Source organism: Rhamphochromis sp. 'chilingali' (assembly GCF_963969265.1).
Source record: "Rhamphochromis sp. 'chilingali' genome assembly, chromosome: 21".
Classification (NCBI taxonomy): Eukaryota; Metazoa; Chordata; class Actinopteri; order Cichliformes; family Cichlidae; genus Rhamphochromis; species Rhamphochromis sp. 'chilingali'.
Window position 1 is genome coordinate 23,552,855 of NC_137949.1, and position 16,943 is coordinate 23,569,797.

The following is a 16,943-nucleotide window of genomic DNA, read 5'->3' on the forward strand; positions in this document are numbered from 1 at the left end:
TAAATTCGCAATTAATTAAAAAAAAGAGCCACGTGTGATATAGATGAAAATCTGCTTGGTTTTATAGTTTAACTACAGGTTTTGATAACGTTTTGTCAACTGTCATAACAGAATTATAACGAAATACATCAACAGCCAGATTTCTCAGACTCTGTGTTCTCCAAGCATAGCTCATAAATCATTTTTAAAGAAATTATTTAGAAAATATTTATTCATGATTAAGTTAGTAGTTACAACCTATAAATCCTTTATGTATGAGGCCTTATTAGAAAGTGGCAGTACATTCTCAGATTTGTGCTAATTACCTGCATGCATGCTTTGTGTAAAAATTACTGTGAAGCATTTTTTTTTTTTACATCAACCTATAAATATTTTATTGATGGCAGATTAAATAACTTTGAGATCATTTCCTTGCTGGCCATTCAGTTGCCTATAATCTTTGCTAATTTAGGATTTTCATTTGAAGCTCTTTACTTAGATGTCTGGTTGACTATTTCACACCCAGCAAGAAAATCTTCTCAACTATCAGCAGCAGCGTGTTTAACGGTTACTTAATTTTTATAAGCAAACTAGCTGTTTCCCCTCTAAGTTACTTATCTACATTTAGAGGGGCCTTCATGTTGTAATCAGATTACCACTGATGGTTACATGAAGTATGAAGTGCTGCCTGCACTGAAGCACCACATGTACCTTTCTTCACGTGGGCTGGTTTGGTCTTTTCCCTCAACATGGCTGTGCCATCAGGGACAAAAATGCAATCGATAAATCATACAGTTGGAAGTATTTTAGTGTATTTAAGACATCGGAAAATCTCAAATTTGTGACAGTATCCTGACATTACACGTAGCCGTAAAGCCCTGTACCCACAGTGTCATAAATAAAGTGTAAAACTTTGCACTGTACCTTTCTTTACTGCAGCAGGCCTGGCCTTTTCTTTAGGTGTTTCCAGTTCTGTAAAAGAACAACTTTGGTCAGATTTTAGCAATCAACCTGAAGAATTTTACTGCAGAAGCCACAATTAGCTTACTTTTAAACAATACTTATAGCAGCTCAAACCACTTTCTGCAGTGTGAAAGCTTCAATTATTTTTTTAAATTACTGATTTAGTCCATTCTACAAACAGCCAGAACACATTTTTAGTTTGTTTTGTCATCTTTTCAGATATGAAATAGGCCTATTATGTAATTTTAATTATACAAAACATTCCTTTTCCTTAGTAGAAATTACTTTTCTTTGGTTTGCTTCTGACTTTGTGGAGTATTCGGGGGTCCATGTGGCTGCGATAGAGCCAACGATCTGTTTTTGCACATTAAATCTAATCCACTGGTAGATTTCTTCTATAGAGGATTCCTAGATAAGTCTTTGCTCAGTCTTTAAAGAACAAAACAATGATTCTACTTGTTGCCCATAACACCAAAGAGTTTTATAAATTACCTTTTTTTACAGCTGGTTTTGCTTTTACCTCTGGTACTTTTGGCTCTGAGTAATAAAACAAAAAGGTATGATATGTAAAGATAATCAGTGTTTATCTAAACCATTATCATTATTTTGTGATAGTTTTCTAATGGTACTACATAATAAAAAGCATCTACATGCAGATGACAATGGCAGTCTACCTTTTGTCTTTAGAAGGGATTTAATCTTTTCCTTCTTTGCTTCGACCTCTGCTTTAGGAGCTGTAAAACAGGGAAAAATAACATTTTCAACTTTTTTTTAAAAGAACTACTTAAACAGTATAGAGTGTGTATGATCTATAACAGAAATAGAATATGTGACTATTTAAAGAGTTTAAATCAAACATATACCTTTCTTTTCAAGAGCTGGTTTCAGTTTTTCCTTTGTAACCTCTGGCTCTGATAAAAAAAAAGCATGAAAGTGTTAATAATAATTCACTTTAATAAATAATAACCATGGATTGTAAGCAATTCACCTTTCTTAGCAGGAACTGGCTTAGCCTCAGCTTCTAAAGAGAAAGGGAAGAAAAGAGGTCATATGAGAAGAGTGATGACTGTTATCACTGATAGCTAATTGCAAAACTAAAGCAACACAGTGCATAAACTCAATCTATTGATTAATCATGTATTGAGGAATGCTGAAACATGAAAATGACCAACTTGAAAAGGACAAAACTCAGCAGTAACATAATAACTTAATCAAAATAAAAGCAGATTATGGTACTTTGAGCATTTTTACTTGGGTCATTATCACATGGCAGCGAAGCAGCTACATGTCAGCGAATCAGTCGTGATGTGACGTGGGTTGAACATGACTGAATTAATATCAGCACAGTGCTGCGTGTGATGTTTCTACAGCAAAACAACACACGATTCTGCTGTATACCTTTCTTCTTTTCAGCAGGTGATGGTTTTGTCTTGGTAACAGCTGCTAGAATAATAAATGCTCCAATTAACTTGAATTATATTTATAAAAAGGTGAGAAACCACTGAAATACTGCTGTTATACATGTTAGATAATTAAAGGAAAAATAAGACCTGTGAAAGAGGTGAAAAGCTAAAAGGATACCTTTTTTGGGAGTCACTGGCTCAGCTTTCTTCTTCTTAAGAACCTCAGCTTCTAAACAAATAATAGCAACAGAACTTCACATTCAGAAAAATATTTTTGTGTGACAGAGAAAATTGTGTGAAAATCAAAAGCTTGAACACATTTTTGGCTTAGCTGTAACTTGTTCTAAGTAAAGAAATTTTAGGTTCAGTGTTACAGAGACACAATGAAACTCAATGATAACTATTTCTTACCTTTCTTGATTGGAACTGGCTTGAGCTTCTGTTTTGAAACCTCAGCTGATGTTAAAAACACAGAACCTCATGTTCAGTATAAAATTCAAATTCTCTTTCATGTTATTAAAAGTCTGACTGTTAAAATCTAGATACTGTGCTGTGTTATTTTTCGCACTTTTTGTAGAGGATATGATTTAATTTACAACAGACTAGTAATAAAGTTTCCAGCACCTCTACAGGTCTCCTGGTTGATCAAAAGCAAAGGATTTAGAGATGTTTTGCCAAGTTGTCTGTTATGTGAAGCCACAACGCCTTTTTATTCAATTCAGTTTATTTATTCATATAGCACCAAATCACAACCACAGATGCATCAAGGCTCTTTATATTGACTTTTATTAGATTTTGGGCATTGATTTCAACTCCATCATCATATTTACCTTACCTGGTTTTACAGGTGTAGGCTTTACTTTTAGCGTTGGCTCCTTCTTAGGTTCCTTGGGAGCTGCTTCTGGTGGAAAATAAGACATTGATTTCTAAAGATTGTTGCTTATGAATTAAAATTTTATTTTGATTTTTTTATATCCCTCATGAAAGTCTTTAGGCTCATTCGGCATTACATTGTCAGTGTCAGCAAACAAAGTGTGTATTAGAACATGCTTAAATGTATTTCTTGAATGACTTGAAAAATCAATGAGACACTATATCGTCAACCATTAACTTACACATTGCAGAGAAAACGAGACAATGTGGTGTCTCATGCCTTACATTAAACAGTATTCCAGCATAGTCTCACCTGCTTTTGTAACATCGAGCTGTTCCTTTTTAAGAACAGATGCAACCTCCTTCTTGACAATTTTAATTCCTCTTACAGGCTTTTTGGCATCTGAAGTGAAAAGGAAACATTTTTATCCTCCACAAAACAAATAAAGCCTATAAGTCCATTTCCCTTTTAGGCTCAATGTAGGTTTCCTTCTGTGTGAGTACAGCTAATGCTAATGAATTTTTCTTACAGGTCCACATCAGTCATCCAAAACAACAACCAAAAACTGTTTTAAAGACAATAAAATGCTGTTTAAAGTCTGACTGTTAAAATCTAGAGTACTGTGCTTTTATTTTTTTATTTTTTTAACTTTTTTCTTTGTAGATTTAACTAAAAAAATTAGAACAAATGATTTGTTTTTACACCAGACCATTAATAAAGTTTCCAGCACCTATACGGGTGTTCTGGTTGATCGAAAGCAAAGGATCTAAAGATAATTTGCCAAATTGTCTGATATGTGTAGCCGTAACATTGAGTCAACCCTGGAGTTAAGTTGAGTAAGGTGCCTTTTTATTCAATTCAATGTACTTATTCATATAGCGCCAAATCACAACCACAGTTGTGTCAAGGCTCTTTATATTGTAAGGTAAAGACCCAACAATGATACAGAGAAAACAGAGAAAACCCCAACAATCAGATGACCCCCTATGAGCAAGCACTTTGGTGACAGTGGGAAGGAAAAAAACCCTTTTAACAGGAAGAAACCTCCAGCAGAACCAGGCTCAGCTGGACCGGTCAAAGGGTCATCCCCTTTGACCGGTTGGGGGTGAGGGGAAAAGACACAGGACTTAAAAAAAGTTCCATAATAGTCTGGTTCTTTGGAAGCAAAATATATAGAAATGAGTGGCGGCTTAACACCTTTGCACAGTACTGTATATAAATAATTAAAATTGAATACAAAATGTTCTCATATATGACTGTTTCTACCTTTTTTGGTTGGTTCTGGTTTAACTCTCTCTTTCAGTGTCAAAGGCACTAACAGAGGGGAAAAATGTTTGAGTTTGGAAACATTGAGAAAGTATTCTGAACTTAGAAAGTTGGTATAAAAACACACAAGAACAGCTGCTTAAACAAAGAGATGCACCTTTCTTCAGTGGCACCACCTTCACCTTCTCCTTTGTTAGAGTAACATTTTTGTGTGGTGCTTCTGTCAAAGATAAATGAGTATGAAAATCAAAAGCCTGAGTACATTTTAAAATTATGATTAACAAAGTTAAGTCTGCTCTTACCTTTAGCTGGGGTTGGTTTTGTCTTAATGGGAGCTGGCTCTAAGTAAAGAAATTTTAGGTTCAGTCTTGCAGAAAATAAGACACTGTGACACAGCATTCATACTTAGTTTGTCAATCAAGCATGTATTGAAGAATGCTGAAACATGAAAATGACCAACTTGAAAAGGACAAAACTCAGCGGTAACATAATAATTTAAGCAAAATAAAAGCAGATTATGATACTTTGAGCATTTTTAGTTGGGTCATTATCATGTGTCAGCGAAGCATATCGTCAGCAGCTACATGTCAGCGAATCAGTCGTGATGTGACGTGGGTTGAACATGACCGAATTAATATCAGCACAGTGCTGCGTGTGATGTTTCTACGGCAAAACAACACACGATTCTGCTGTATACCTTTCTTCTTTTCAGCAGGTGATGGTTTTGTCTTGGTAACAGCTGCTAGAATAATAAATGCTACAATTAACTTGAATTATATTTATAAAAAGGTGAGAAACCACTGAAATACTGCTGTTCTACCTGTTAGATAATTAAAAGAAAAATAAGACCTGTGAAAGAGGTGAAAAGCTAAAAGGATACCTTTTTTGGGAGTCACTGGCTCAGCTTTCTTCTTCTTAAGAACCTCAGCTTCTAAACAATAGCAACAGAAAACATAAGGTCCAGTTTACTGCAGAGGACAATAATCTGGTTTCTATTATTACAGTCACAGGTGATTATTCCAAACTATGATGCTGTATAAAAAAAAATACAAAAACGTGCATAGAAATACAAAAACTTCACATTCAAAAACATTGTTAAGTTCTAAATCTATGTATTGGAATTAGTATTAGTATTGGTAGATACTATTTGACTAGTAAAATGTTCAGTCACTATTTTTACCTTTTTTGGTTGGTTCTGGTTTGGCTCTTACTTTCGGAGTTACAGGCACTAACAGAGAGGAAAAAAGTTGGCAGGTTATGTTTGGAAACATTCAGAAAGTATTCAATAATTGTAAAAATATATATAAAAAAACAACAACAACAACAACAACATAATAACAGTGCATGGTGGTAATCACACAAGAACAGCTGCTTAAACAAAGAGATGCACCTTTCTTCAGTGGCACCACCTTCACCCTCTCCTTTGTTAGAGTAACATTTTTGTGTGGTGCTTCTGCCTCTGTGACAGAGAAAAGAGTGTGAAAATCAAAAGCTTGATTACTTTCAAAAACTATTTAAAGGAAAGGTTAGCATCAGCTTACCTTTAGCTGGGGCTGGTTTTGTCTTAACTGGAGCTGGCTCTAAGTAAAGAAATTTTAGGTTCAGCGCTACACAATAATTCAGTTCAGTTTAATTAATACAGCCCCAAATCACAATAACAGCTGGATCAGAGTGCTTTATACTGTAAGGTAAAGACCCAACAATAATACAAAGAAAACAAACCCTAACAATCCGATGACCCCCTATTAGCAAGTGCTTTGGCGACAGTGGGAAGGAAAAACTTGCTTTTAAGAGGATGAAATATCCAGCAGGACCAGGCTCAGGGGAGGAAGACAGGACAATACTGAAACTCAATGATAACTGTTTCTTACCTTTCTTGGTTACAACTGGTTTGAGCTTCTGTTTTGAAACCTCAGCTGATGTTAAAAACACAGAACGTGATGCTCAGTATGACATCCAGACCTCTTTCATGTTATTAAAATTTTGATCTTTGACATTGACATGATATACTGTACGTACTTGTCTTTGCAGAGACAGCTCTGACTTTCTCTTTTGGCATCTTGACCACTGATGAACAAAGAACAGACATCAGGTTACGGAGAATATCATTAGGAACAGTGGGATGCAAAAATCTGAAATCAGTGTAACATAAAATAAAAGTAGATTACCTTTCTTCATAGGCACAATTTTAACCCTCTCTTTCACCAGTGAGGCATTTCTAGCAGTACCTTGTTGTTCTGTCAAGAAAAAAACAACTATTTGTGAGATTTGCATGCAGCCTGTACAGTTAAGTTGGTGTTTCTTTGTGCATCAAAATATGCACCACACCTACCTTTAGCCAAGATCGCTGGTTTGGGCTTTTCTTTTGGAGCAACAGCTTCTGTATATGAAAAATACATTTTTTTAACAGCAGGATAATGCAATCATTTTATCTTTTGGTGATCAGAAGATTATCAATGTAATATGTGAACATTACCTTTCTTTGCAGGATGTGCTTTAGCCTTTTTCTTTGGTGCTTCTGTGACACAACACAAGTGCATAAACTTACCATAACTCTGGCTTTGATTGGTTATTTTTACAGTTCAGATTTTAAAACATCTGGAACGTAATCGTTAGTGATATTCATAAAACGGATGCACAGGAACATTCTCCATAAGAGTTAGCAGGTGTCAGTAGTAGTGTCCACTTAATTCCATAGACCTGTGACTCTTCTGCCTTTAAGTCTTGACACTGTCATAAAGGTAAGTATATTTACCCTTCTCTGAAGGAGCTCGTTTTACTCTTTCTTTTGTAACCTCAGCATCTAAAAACAGAAAATAACACAGGAATTGATAAGAATATGTAATTTGCTAGTAATTAAGTATACTGCTCCATATAATTTATTAAACTGAGCAACAGACAAATAAAATATCAGTAAAGTGCTGCAGAGACTGTAATAGCTTAGCAGCATTACCTCTTTTATTTACTAGTGCTACCTTTATGCTCTAATATGAAAATATGTTTAGATTTGGCACGTTGTTTGAGTTCAATTTTCAACTCCATCATCATATTTACCTTACCTGGTTTTACAGGTGTAGGCTTTACTTTTAGCGTTGGCTCCTTCTTAGGCTCCTTCGGAGCTGCTTCTAGTGGAAAATAAGACATCGATTTCTAAAGATTGTTGCTTATGCATTAACACTTTCTTTTAATTTTTTTATATTCCGCATGAAAATCTTTTCTCATTAGGCATTACACTGTCAGTGTCAGCAAACAAAGTACGAATTAGAACATGCTTAAATGTATTTCTTGAATGACTTGAAAAATCAATGAGGCATTATATCTCCCTCAGAATAGCTTTAACTTACACATTGCAGAGAAAACAAGAAAATGCGGTGATTCATGCCTTACATATATTAACCAATAGTCCAGCATAGTCTCACCTGCTTTTGTAACATTGAGATGTTCCTTCTTAAGAACAGATGCAACCTCCTTCTTGACAATTTTAATTCCTCTTACAGGCTTTTTGGGCTCTAAAGTAAAAAGGAAAAGCTGCTTTAAACATTTTTAGAAAACAGATTAATTATATTCCCCACAAAATAAATGCATCTAAATATTATATTGTTATGAAAACTATACATCACTATTCTTCTTACGGGTCAACAACATTCATCCAAAAGAACAAACAACGTTTTAAAGATATTTACTGTAATGAGTCAAATTAGTTTTTTCTTTTTCTTCGATAGAGACATGATATCCTTAATATCCTCTTTCTCACTGTTCAAATCTTTTGTTTCTGAGGGGCAGCCAATCAGAGGAAATAGTGTTGTGGATCTTTACATTATGAAAATAAAACCTCTGTACTGTGCATGTACCTGTCTTTGTGATTCTTTTTTTCACAGGTTCTTTGTCTTCTTTGGGAGTCTTGATTTCTTTCTCCTCTTTGGAAGGCTTTTTAACTTTTTCTATTTTGTGAATCTCCTCTTTCTTTTCTTTGGAAGGTTTCTTTTCGACAGGTTCTTTGGGGAGCTTCTTCAGTTCTCTTTCTTCTTTGATAGGCTTCTTTGGTTCTTTTTCATCCTCTCTAGAAGGTTTTGTTGGTTCTTTAACTACTTGTTTTTCCTTTGCTGACTCCTTTGGTACTGCCCTTTCTTTAGAAGGTCTCTCTTTCTTTATGTCCTCTTTCACCTCTTTAGAAATTTCTGCTGTTGGTTTCTTCTCTTTGATGATCTTTTCTGGCTCTTCTGAAATCTTCTTTACTTGCTCAGCATCTTTGGGTGGTTTTTCTTGATCTTTTGTTTCTTTCAAAGGCTTTCTTGATTCCTTTTCTTTCCTTGGATGAAGTATTTCTCCCCTTGCTTCCTTGGATGGAACCTCATCTTTAGATTGTTCCTTAACTTCTTTTTCCTTTTGTTCTCTTATAGGTTTAATTTCTTTCTCCTCCATGGATGGTTTTATTTCTTCTTTGTCATCCTTTGAGGGTTTTTTCACTTCTTTCTTTTCCTTTGGAGGTTTTGTTACTTCTTTTGGTTCTGTGGTCTTCACCTCCTTCTCTACTTTCTCAACCATCTCTTCCTTAGATGTTTTTAAGACTGCCTTTTCTTTGTGTAATTTTTTCTCTGCTTTCTCATCTTTAAGGGATTTCTTTTGTTCTTTGAAATGTTTCTCTTCTCTTGGTTGTTTCTTCTCCGTCTCATCTTCGGAAGGTACTTCCTTAGATTTCTTAACTTCTTTCTCTTCTTTAAGAGTTTTTGTCTCTTCTTCTTTTAGCGGTGGTTCCTTTTCCTCTTTTTCTACTTTTGGAGGGTGGGTGACTTTTTTCTCCTCTATATGTGGTGTTTTAGCCTTAGAGGGTTTCTTCACTTCTTTCTCTTTTTTGGGAGGAACCTCTACTTTTTCTTCTTTAGGAGATTTCCCAATTTCTATCGCTTCTTTAGGAGGTTCCTTGTCCTCTTTGAATGGTTTCTTAATGTCTTTGGGCAGTCTCGTGACTCCTTTCTCAGGTAGTTTCTTCTCTTTTGAAGGATGGCTAATTTCTTTTTCTTCAATGGGTTTTATTAAAGGTTTCTTCTTTTCTTCTTCCTTAGGAGGTTTCTTCTCTTCCTTCTCTTTTTTAAGATGTTCTATCTCAGGTTTGTCTTCCTTAAGAGGTTTCTTATCTTCCTTCTCTTTTCTGAGAGGTTTCTTCTCTTCCGTCTCTTTTCTGAGAGGTTTCTTCTCTTCCTTTTCTTCTTTGAGAGGTTTCTTCTCTTCCTTCTCTTTTCTGAGATGTTCCTTCTCAGGTTTCTCTTCTTTGAGAGGTTTCTTCTCTTCCTTTTCTTCTTTAAGATGTTCCTTCTCTTCCTTCTCTTTTCTGAGAGGTTTCTTCTCTTCCTTTTCTTCCTTAAGCGGTTTCTTCTCTTCCTTCTCTTTTTTAAGATGTTCCTTCTCAGGTTTCTCTTCTTTAAGAGGTTTCTTCTCTTCCTTCTCTTTTCTGAGAGGTTTCTTCTCAGGTTTCTCTTCCTTAAGAGGTTTCTTCTCTTCCTTCTCCCTTTTGAGTGGTTTCGTCTCGTCCTTTTCTTCTTTAAGAGGTTTCTTCTCTTCCTTCTCTTTTCTGAGAGGTTTCTTCTCTTCCTTTTCTTCCTTAAGAGGTTTCTTCTCTTCCTTCTCTTTTTTAAGATGTTCCTTCTCAGGTTTCTCTTCTTTAAGAGGTTTCTTCTCTTCCTTCTCTTTTCTGAGAGGTTTCTTCTCAGGTTTCTCTTCCTTAAGAGGTTTCTTCTCTTCCTTCTCCCTTTTGAGAGGTTTTGTCTCGTCCTTTTCTTCTTTAAGATGTTTCTTCTCTTCCTTCTCTTTTCTGAGAGGTTTCTTCTCTTCCTTTTCTTCCTTAAGAGGTTTCTTCTCTTCCTTCTCTTTTTTAAGATGTTCCTTCTCAGGTTTCTCTTCTTTGAGAGGTTTCTTCTCTCCCTTTTCTTCTTTAAGAGGTTTCTTCTCTTCCTTCTCTTTCCTGAGAGGTTTCTTCTCTTCATTTTCTTCCTTAAGAGGTTTCTTCTCTTCCTTCTCTTTTTTAAGATGTTCCTTCTCAGGTTTCTCTTCTTTAAGAGGTTTCTTCTCTTCCCTTTCTTCCGTAAGAGGTTTCTTCTCTTCCTTCTCTTTTCTGAGAGGTTTCTTCTCTTCCTTTTCTTCCTTAAGAGGCTTCTTCTCTTTTTTAAGATGTTCCTTCTCAGTTTTCTCTTCTTTAAGAGGTTTCTTCTCTTCCTTTTCTTCTTTAAGAGGTCTCTTCTCTTCCTTCTCTTTTATGAGAGGTTTCTTCTCTTCCTTTTCTTCCTTAAGAGGCTTCTTCTCTTCCTTCTCTTTTTTAAGATGTTCCTTCTCAAGTTTCTCTTCTTTAAGAGGTTTCTTCTCTTCCTTTTCTTCCTTAAGAGGTTTCTTCTCTTCCTTCTCTTTTCTGAGAGGTTTCTTCTCTTCCTTTTCTTCCTTAAGATGTTTCTTCTCTTCCTTCTCTTTTTCAAGATGTTCCTTCTCAGGTTTCTGTTCTTTAAGAGGTTTCTTCTCTTCCTTCTCTTTTCTGAGAGGTGCCTTCTCGGGTTTCTCTTCCTTAAGAGGTTTCGTCTCTTCCTTCTCCTTTTTGAGATGTTCCTTCTCAGGTTTCTCTTCCTTGAGAGGTTTCTTCTCTTCCTTCTCTTTTCTGAGAGGTTCCTTCTCGGGTTTCTCTTCCTTAAGAGGTTTCTTCTCTTCCTTCTCTTTTCTGAGAGGTTCCTTCTCGGGTTTCTCTTCCTTAAGAGGTTTCTTCTCTTCCTTCTCTTTTCTGAGATGTTCCTTCTCAGGTTTCTCTTCCTTAAGAGGTTTCTTCTCTTCCTTCTCTTTTCTGAGATGTTCCTTCTCAGGTTTCTCTTCCTTAAGAGGTTTCTTCTCTTCCTTCTCTTTTTTGGGAGGTTTCTTCTCTTCCTTTTCTTCCTTAAGAAGTTTCTCCTCTTCCTTCTCTTTTTTGAGAGGTTTCTTCTCTTCCTTTTTGAGAGGTTTGTCCTCTTTCTTCTCTTTTTTGAGAGGTTTTGTTTCTTCCTTTTCTTCCTTAAGAGGTTTCTTCTCTTCCTTCTCTTTTCTGAGATGTTCCTTCTCAGGTTTCTCTTCCTTAAGAGGTTTCTTCTCTTCCTTCTCTTTTTTGGGAGGTTTCTTCTCTTCCTTTTCTTCCTTAAGAAGTTTCTCCTCTTCCTTCTCTTTTTTGAGAGGTTTCTTCTCTTCCTTTTTGAGAGGTTTGTCCTCTTTCTTCTCTTTTTTGAGAGGTTTTGTCTCTTCCTTTTCTTCCTTAAGAGGTTTCTTCTCTTCCTTCTCTTTTCTGATAGGTTTCTTCTCAGGTTTCTCTTCCTTAAGAGGTTTCTCCTCTTCCTTCTCTTTTCTGAGATGTTCCTTCTCAGGTTTCTCTTCCTTAAGAGGTTTCTTCTCTTCCTTTTCTTCTTTGAGAGGTTTCTCCTCTTTTTTGAGAAGTTTCGTCTCGTCCTTTTCTTCCTTAAGATGTTTCTTCTCTTCTTTCTCTTTTCTGAGATGTTCCTTCTCAGGTTTCTCTTCTTTAAGAGGTTTCTTCTCTTCCTTCTCCCTTTTGAGAGGTTTCTTGTCTTCCTTTTCTTCTTTAAGAGGTTTCTTCTCTTCCTTCTCTTTTCTGAGATGTTCCTTCTCATGTTTCTCTTCCTTAAGATGTTTCTTATCTTCCTTTTCTCCTTCAAGAGGTTTCTTCTCTTCCTTCTCTTTTCTGAGATGTTCCTTCTCATGTTTCTCTTCCTTAAGAGGTTTCTTATCTTCCTTTTCTTCCTTAAGAGGTTTGTCCTCTTTCTTCTCTTTTTTAAGATGTTCCTTCTCATGTTTCTCTTCCTTAAGAGGTTTCTTCTCTTCCTTCTCTTTTTTGGGAGTTTTCTTCTCTTCCTTTTCTTCTTTGAGAGGTTTCTCCTCCTTTTTGAGAGGTTTGTCCTCTTTCTTCTCTTTTTTGAGAGGTTTCTTCTCTTCTTTTTCTTCCTTAAGAGGTTTCTTCTCTTCCTTCTCTTTTCTGAGATGTTCCTTCTCAGGTTTCTCTTCCTTAAGAGGTTTCTTCTCTTCCTTCTCCCTTTTGAGAGGTTTCTTCTCTTCCTTTTCTTCTTTAAGAGGTTTCTTCTCTTCCTTCTCTTTTTTGAGAGGTTTCTTCTTGTCCTTCTCTTTTCTGAGATGTTCCTTCTCAGGTTTCTCTTCTTTAAGAGGTTTCTCCTCTTCCTTCTCTTCTTTGACAGGTTTCTTAACTTTTTTCTCTTGTTTGGGAGATTTTTCCTCTTCTTTAAGACGTTTTCTCTCCTTCTCTTCTTTGGGAGATTTCTTCAAGTCTTTGTCTTGTTCAGGAAGTTTCTTAAGTTCTGTCTTTACTGTAGGTGGTTTCTTCTCATCTTTAGGATGTTGGGTTACTTCTGTCTCTATTTTTTCTAGTATTCTGATCTTTTTATCTTCTTTGGGTGATTTCTTGAGTTCCTTTATTTGTCTTATTGGTTCCTTTTCCTCTTTAACTTCTCTGGTAGCTTTAATTAATTCTTTCTCTTTTTTAGGTGTTTTCTTGATTTCCTTTTCTTCTTTTGGAGGTTTTTTGACTTGTTCCTCTTCTGTCGCTGGTTTCATTACCCTCTTCCTTTCTTTGGAAATCTTCTTGAGATCTGTTTCCTTCTTAGGTGGTTTTGTTGCTTTGACCTCTGCGTGAATTGGTTTTTTCGCCTCGTCCTTTCCTTTGGGAGGTTCTTTCACTTCCCTCTCATCTTTAGGTTTGACATCTTTTTTCTTTTCTTTGGGCAGTTCTTTTACATCTTTTCTGAGCAGCTTCTTTACTGGCTCTTCTTCTAAAAGCAACAATTTAGGTGTCAGTTTAATATATTCTGTAGGGAATATCATTTGTGTGGAGAAGTTACTGGTATACATTTGTACTGGTTGTATATATTTTGTATTTATTTTTCACATTTTGTAAGTCTATTTATACTTCTGAACAGTATTTTGTAATTTCAAAATATAACGTTATTACCTTTGGGCTTCTTTTCTTTCAGTTTAAGAGGTTTTGTGTCAACTTCGGGCTTCTCCTTTAGTTTTACTTCTTTTGGTTTTATTGCTACTGTTTCAAACTCTTTGGCTTCCTTATCTTTTTTCTTCTCCATCACAGGGGCTGCAGCTTTGAGATCTGTAAGCAGCAATGCATCCTCACAAGATTATCCGTGGCAAATTGGCACAAATATTTACAATTTAATATTAGAAAAAAATAAGCTGAGAAAAATCAAAGACATGCACAGTTTCAAAAAATGTACCTTTAATAATGCCATCTTTAACTTCTTCTATTGCATGTCTTTCCTTTGCTTCTTTCAGAACTAAAGTATATTAGATATACAGAAATACAGCATACAGAAATATTCAAAAATATTCAGCATACAATAATTAATTTCTGGACTTGTAATACAGTTAACATGACAAATAATCATGCTTGCAAAAGCACTAGAAGCATCACAGTGTTAAAAAAAAACTATGATTACAAACACGCCACAATATCGTCGTCATACTGTTAAAAGTAATCAGCCTGATGTTTTGGAAATGTACAACTTTATCACTGTGTGTCTGCCTGAAAATTGATTGGGCACACAAAATACTTCTATGGGATCTTAATGAAACCCACTCTAGGACATATGCTCATATACAGAAGATTACCTGTACATATTAGTGCTGTCAAAATTAACGAGTTAATTTTTTGAGATTAATGTGAAATGTTTAACGCGTTAAAAAAAATAATAATGCAGTTTCCCCCTGTAATACAAGACCTTTTAACTCATCGGCAGCTCTGAAGGAGGGGGCAGCATTGTGCTATTCTGGCGTTTTGCCTGCCGGAAATAATTAGACGAAGAAGAAGTGTTACCACGCTATTATAAGCAAACACGCAACAATGGATAAGGACGGGCTTTTGGGGGGGAAGTTTTACTTTAAGAAGTTGCCTAACGGCTTGTTGGACAAAACGAAAGTAACGTGCACAATTTGCAAAGCTGAATTCAGGTACCACAGAAGCAATTCGTCTCTGTGCTATCACCTGAGAGCAAAACACCCAGAATCCACCTCTACGGGATCTTGCCAATCTACGCCTCAGGATTATGGTGCTCGTGGACGGATAACAAAACATGTGAGTGAAAAGCTAACCAATTCTTTGGTTGTTTGGATAGCTAAAAACTGCCGACCAGTTAGCATAGTAGAAGATGATGGACTGAGAGAAGTCATTCGCGTTGCATCAGGAGACGTGCGTTATAATCTTCCCTCGAGAGGAACCATCGTGTCGAGACTGCACACTTTGTATGAGGACCAGAGGGATCAGCGGTCCAGCAAGCTTGTGCAAGTAAGGAATGTCGCTCTCACAGGAGATCGCTGGACTTCGGTGAACAACGATAACTACTCTGGCGTCACGGCGCATTTTATTGATAACGACTGGACACTACAATCGTTTGCACTAACAGTGAGTAAAACTGAAGAGCGACAGTGTGCTGAGGCGTGTGCTGACCATTTTCTGAGTGTTGCAAATGAATGGAAAATTAAGGACAAGTTAACCACGTTTGGCACCGACAGTGCTCGTAACATGGTTGCAGCCGCCAGACTACTTCCATTTGAACACATGCCCTGCACGGCCCACATTCTGCAAAGAACGATCACAGTTTCTCTTAACGACAGTGAATTTGAAAGGGTTCTGGCCAAATGTCGCAAGGTTGTTGGACATTTTAAGCAGAGTCCAGCGAACGCTCAGGAATTAAAGGAACAGCAAGTTGCACATGGACAAAAAACAGAACCACTTGTTCGGGACGTTCCAACAAGATGGAATTCCACCCTAGAGATGATCAAGCGGATCCAGAGAAACAAATCTGTGCTGACCACCATCCTGGCTCAGCAAAACAGCATGGTGACTATGTTGACCGACCAGGAGTTTGACATACTGCAAAAGCTGGAGGAACTACTTGAACCTTGCAGGTAAATCATTTTGTTTATCATGTGTGTGTGGGCGTCTACCTTTGTGTTCTGTGTTCTAGCTCCGTCTTCAGGTATGTTCTCCCCCTCCACCTCTGTGAGTTTGTCTCTGTGTGATTAATATAAAAATATAGGCTTGTTTACAACTTTTGTTCTTTCTATTGCAGATATGTGACCGAACTGCTGGGGGGGAAGCAGTATGTCTCCTGCTCCGTGGTGTTGCCAGCCTTGTGTTATTTGTTCAGGGTTATGGAGCTCTCAGATGATGACCCAGTCTACGTTTTGAGGTTTAAGAAGGTTTTTACCACAGACCTAGCTCAGCGGAGGGACAGCATCAATCTGACATGGCTGAAGATCGCTACTGCCCTTGATCCCAGGTTTAAAGACCTTAAGTGTGTTTCCAAAGATGAAAGAAGAGAGGTGTGGGCTTCATTACATGACCTTGTGATGGCAGAGACGCATGCACACCAACCATCTGCTCAGACAACAGAGGAACCATCACCAAAAAAGAGAAAGATCGCCATCTGCTTGCTGGGTTCTTCAGATTCAGATTCAGAGGAAGAGGAAGACTCTATAGATCGCTGTCTGGATCGGTACAAAGCAGAGCCCAAAATAGACATAGAGGAGTGTCCACTACAGTGGTGGTTAAAGAGAGAAGGAGCACATGCCAGGCTGGCACCTATTGCATGCAAATACCTGTCAACCCCTGCAACCACAGTGCCTTGTGAGAGATTATTCTCACTCTCAGGTCACATCATTCAAAAGAGGAGTGCTTCTTTGTCTTCAGATGATGTCAACAAAATAGTCTGCCTCAATAACTGGCTGAGTGTAAAGGACTAAGCCAAATTGCTGCTTTGGAGAGAATAATGTTCACCACTCTGGGTTTTCAGCTGTCTTTTTGTGTTTTAAATATTGACTTTTGTGCACCCTTTTGAAATTCAGCATTAAAGTGTTACATTTTGTTATTTATATTTCTATTGTTAGGAGAGAATCTGTGTTAGATTGACAATGACTATTAAAAATCTCTTTGAATTTAAGCATACATTCTTTGTGTTTATTCTGCATTTACTTCATTATGTTACTTATATTGGCTTAAATATCTGTTACAAGCTTAAATATAAAGTTGAACAAATGTAATTGCAGGCAGGGTATTTTTCAAATAATTGCAGACAAATTACAAATTTGTGCCAAATACTTTTTTTTTTTTTTTTTAAATATATATGGTATGTAACATTGGGTATGTTTATGGTGTATTTTTAAATATCTATTATTACCATATCTTCATTAGTAATACTACTAATAGTGATTTTCTAAGACAATTATAAAAAGAAAAATATGTGGCATAAAATACTCTTCCAATACTTGATGTTTCAAAAAGTTAGAAAAAACATTCACACATTTTTAGCCCAAAGAAGAAAAACTGTGACATAAAATATTAAACATTAAAAATTAAAAAAAAGTTAAATGAATCATTCAGCACATTACATGTTAGGTCTGAATAACTTTAGTCCTGTCAT

The 16,943-nt window shown here is 36.4% G+C and overlaps 2 protein-coding genes across 15 annotated transcripts in view; one reads left to right on the forward strand and one right to left on the reverse strand.

Annotated features, from left to right (window-relative positions):
- Positions 1–16,943, reverse strand: part of LOC308389359 (uncharacterized protein) — a 29,852-nt gene that overhangs the window by 3,077 nt on the left and 9,832 nt on the right. For 2 of the 14 annotated variants that reach the window (XM_080870738.1, XM_080870729.1), the window contains 28 exons: positions 13,740–13,799; positions 13,463–13,615; positions 8,337–13,283; positions 7,905–7,994; positions 7,545–7,610; positions 7,241–7,288; positions 6,962–7,003; positions 6,818–6,865; positions 6,654–6,722; positions 6,505–6,552; positions 6,357–6,401; positions 6,027–6,065; positions 5,876–5,944; positions 5,666–5,713; positions 5,366–5,416; positions 5,183–5,227; positions 4,788–4,826; positions 4,643–4,705; positions 4,486–4,533; positions 3,532–3,621; positions 3,181–3,246; positions 2,757–2,801; positions 2,524–2,574; positions 1,931–1,963; positions 1,806–1,853; positions 1,617–1,676; positions 1,435–1,479; positions 904–951 (listed from right to left, as the gene is read on the reverse strand). In XM_080870738.1, coding sequence (XP_080726864.1) covers positions 904–951; positions 1,435–1,479; positions 1,617–1,676; positions 1,806–1,853; positions 1,931–1,963; positions 2,524–2,574; positions 2,757–2,801; positions 3,181–3,246; positions 3,532–3,621; positions 4,486–4,533; positions 4,643–4,705; positions 4,788–4,826; positions 5,183–5,227; positions 5,366–5,416; positions 5,666–5,713; positions 5,876–5,944; positions 6,027–6,065; positions 6,357–6,401; positions 6,505–6,552; positions 6,654–6,722; positions 6,818–6,865; positions 6,962–7,003; positions 7,241–7,288; positions 7,545–7,610; positions 7,905–7,994; positions 8,337–13,283; positions 13,463–13,615; positions 13,740–13,799 — 6,504 coding nt within the window. Of the gene's footprint in view, positions 1–903; positions 952–1,434; positions 1,480–1,616; positions 1,677–1,805; positions 1,854–1,930; positions 1,966–2,523; positions 2,575–2,756; positions 2,802–3,180; positions 3,247–3,531; positions 3,622–4,485; positions 4,534–4,642; positions 4,706–4,787; positions 4,829–5,182; positions 5,228–5,365; positions 5,419–5,665; positions 5,714–5,875; positions 5,945–6,026; positions 6,066–6,356; positions 6,402–6,504; positions 6,553–6,653; positions 6,723–6,817; positions 6,866–6,961; positions 7,004–7,240; positions 7,289–7,544; positions 7,611–7,904; positions 7,995–8,336; positions 13,284–13,462; positions 13,616–13,739; positions 13,800–16,943 lie in introns of those variants that run through there. The other 12 variants (XM_080870732.1, XM_080870731.1, XM_080870735.1 and 9 more) reach the window with 12 other exon arrangements.
- On the forward strand, positions 14,296–16,469 carry LOC308389361 (E3 SUMO-protein ligase ZBED1-like). Its single transcript, XM_080870741.1, has 2 exons — positions 14,296–15,429; positions 15,594–16,469. Exons 1-2 carry the CDS (start codon positions 14,366–14,368, stop codon positions 16,264–16,266), a joined length of 1,737 nt encoding a protein of 578 aa, XP_080726867.1. The 5' UTR covers positions 14,296–14,365; the 3' UTR covers positions 16,267–16,469.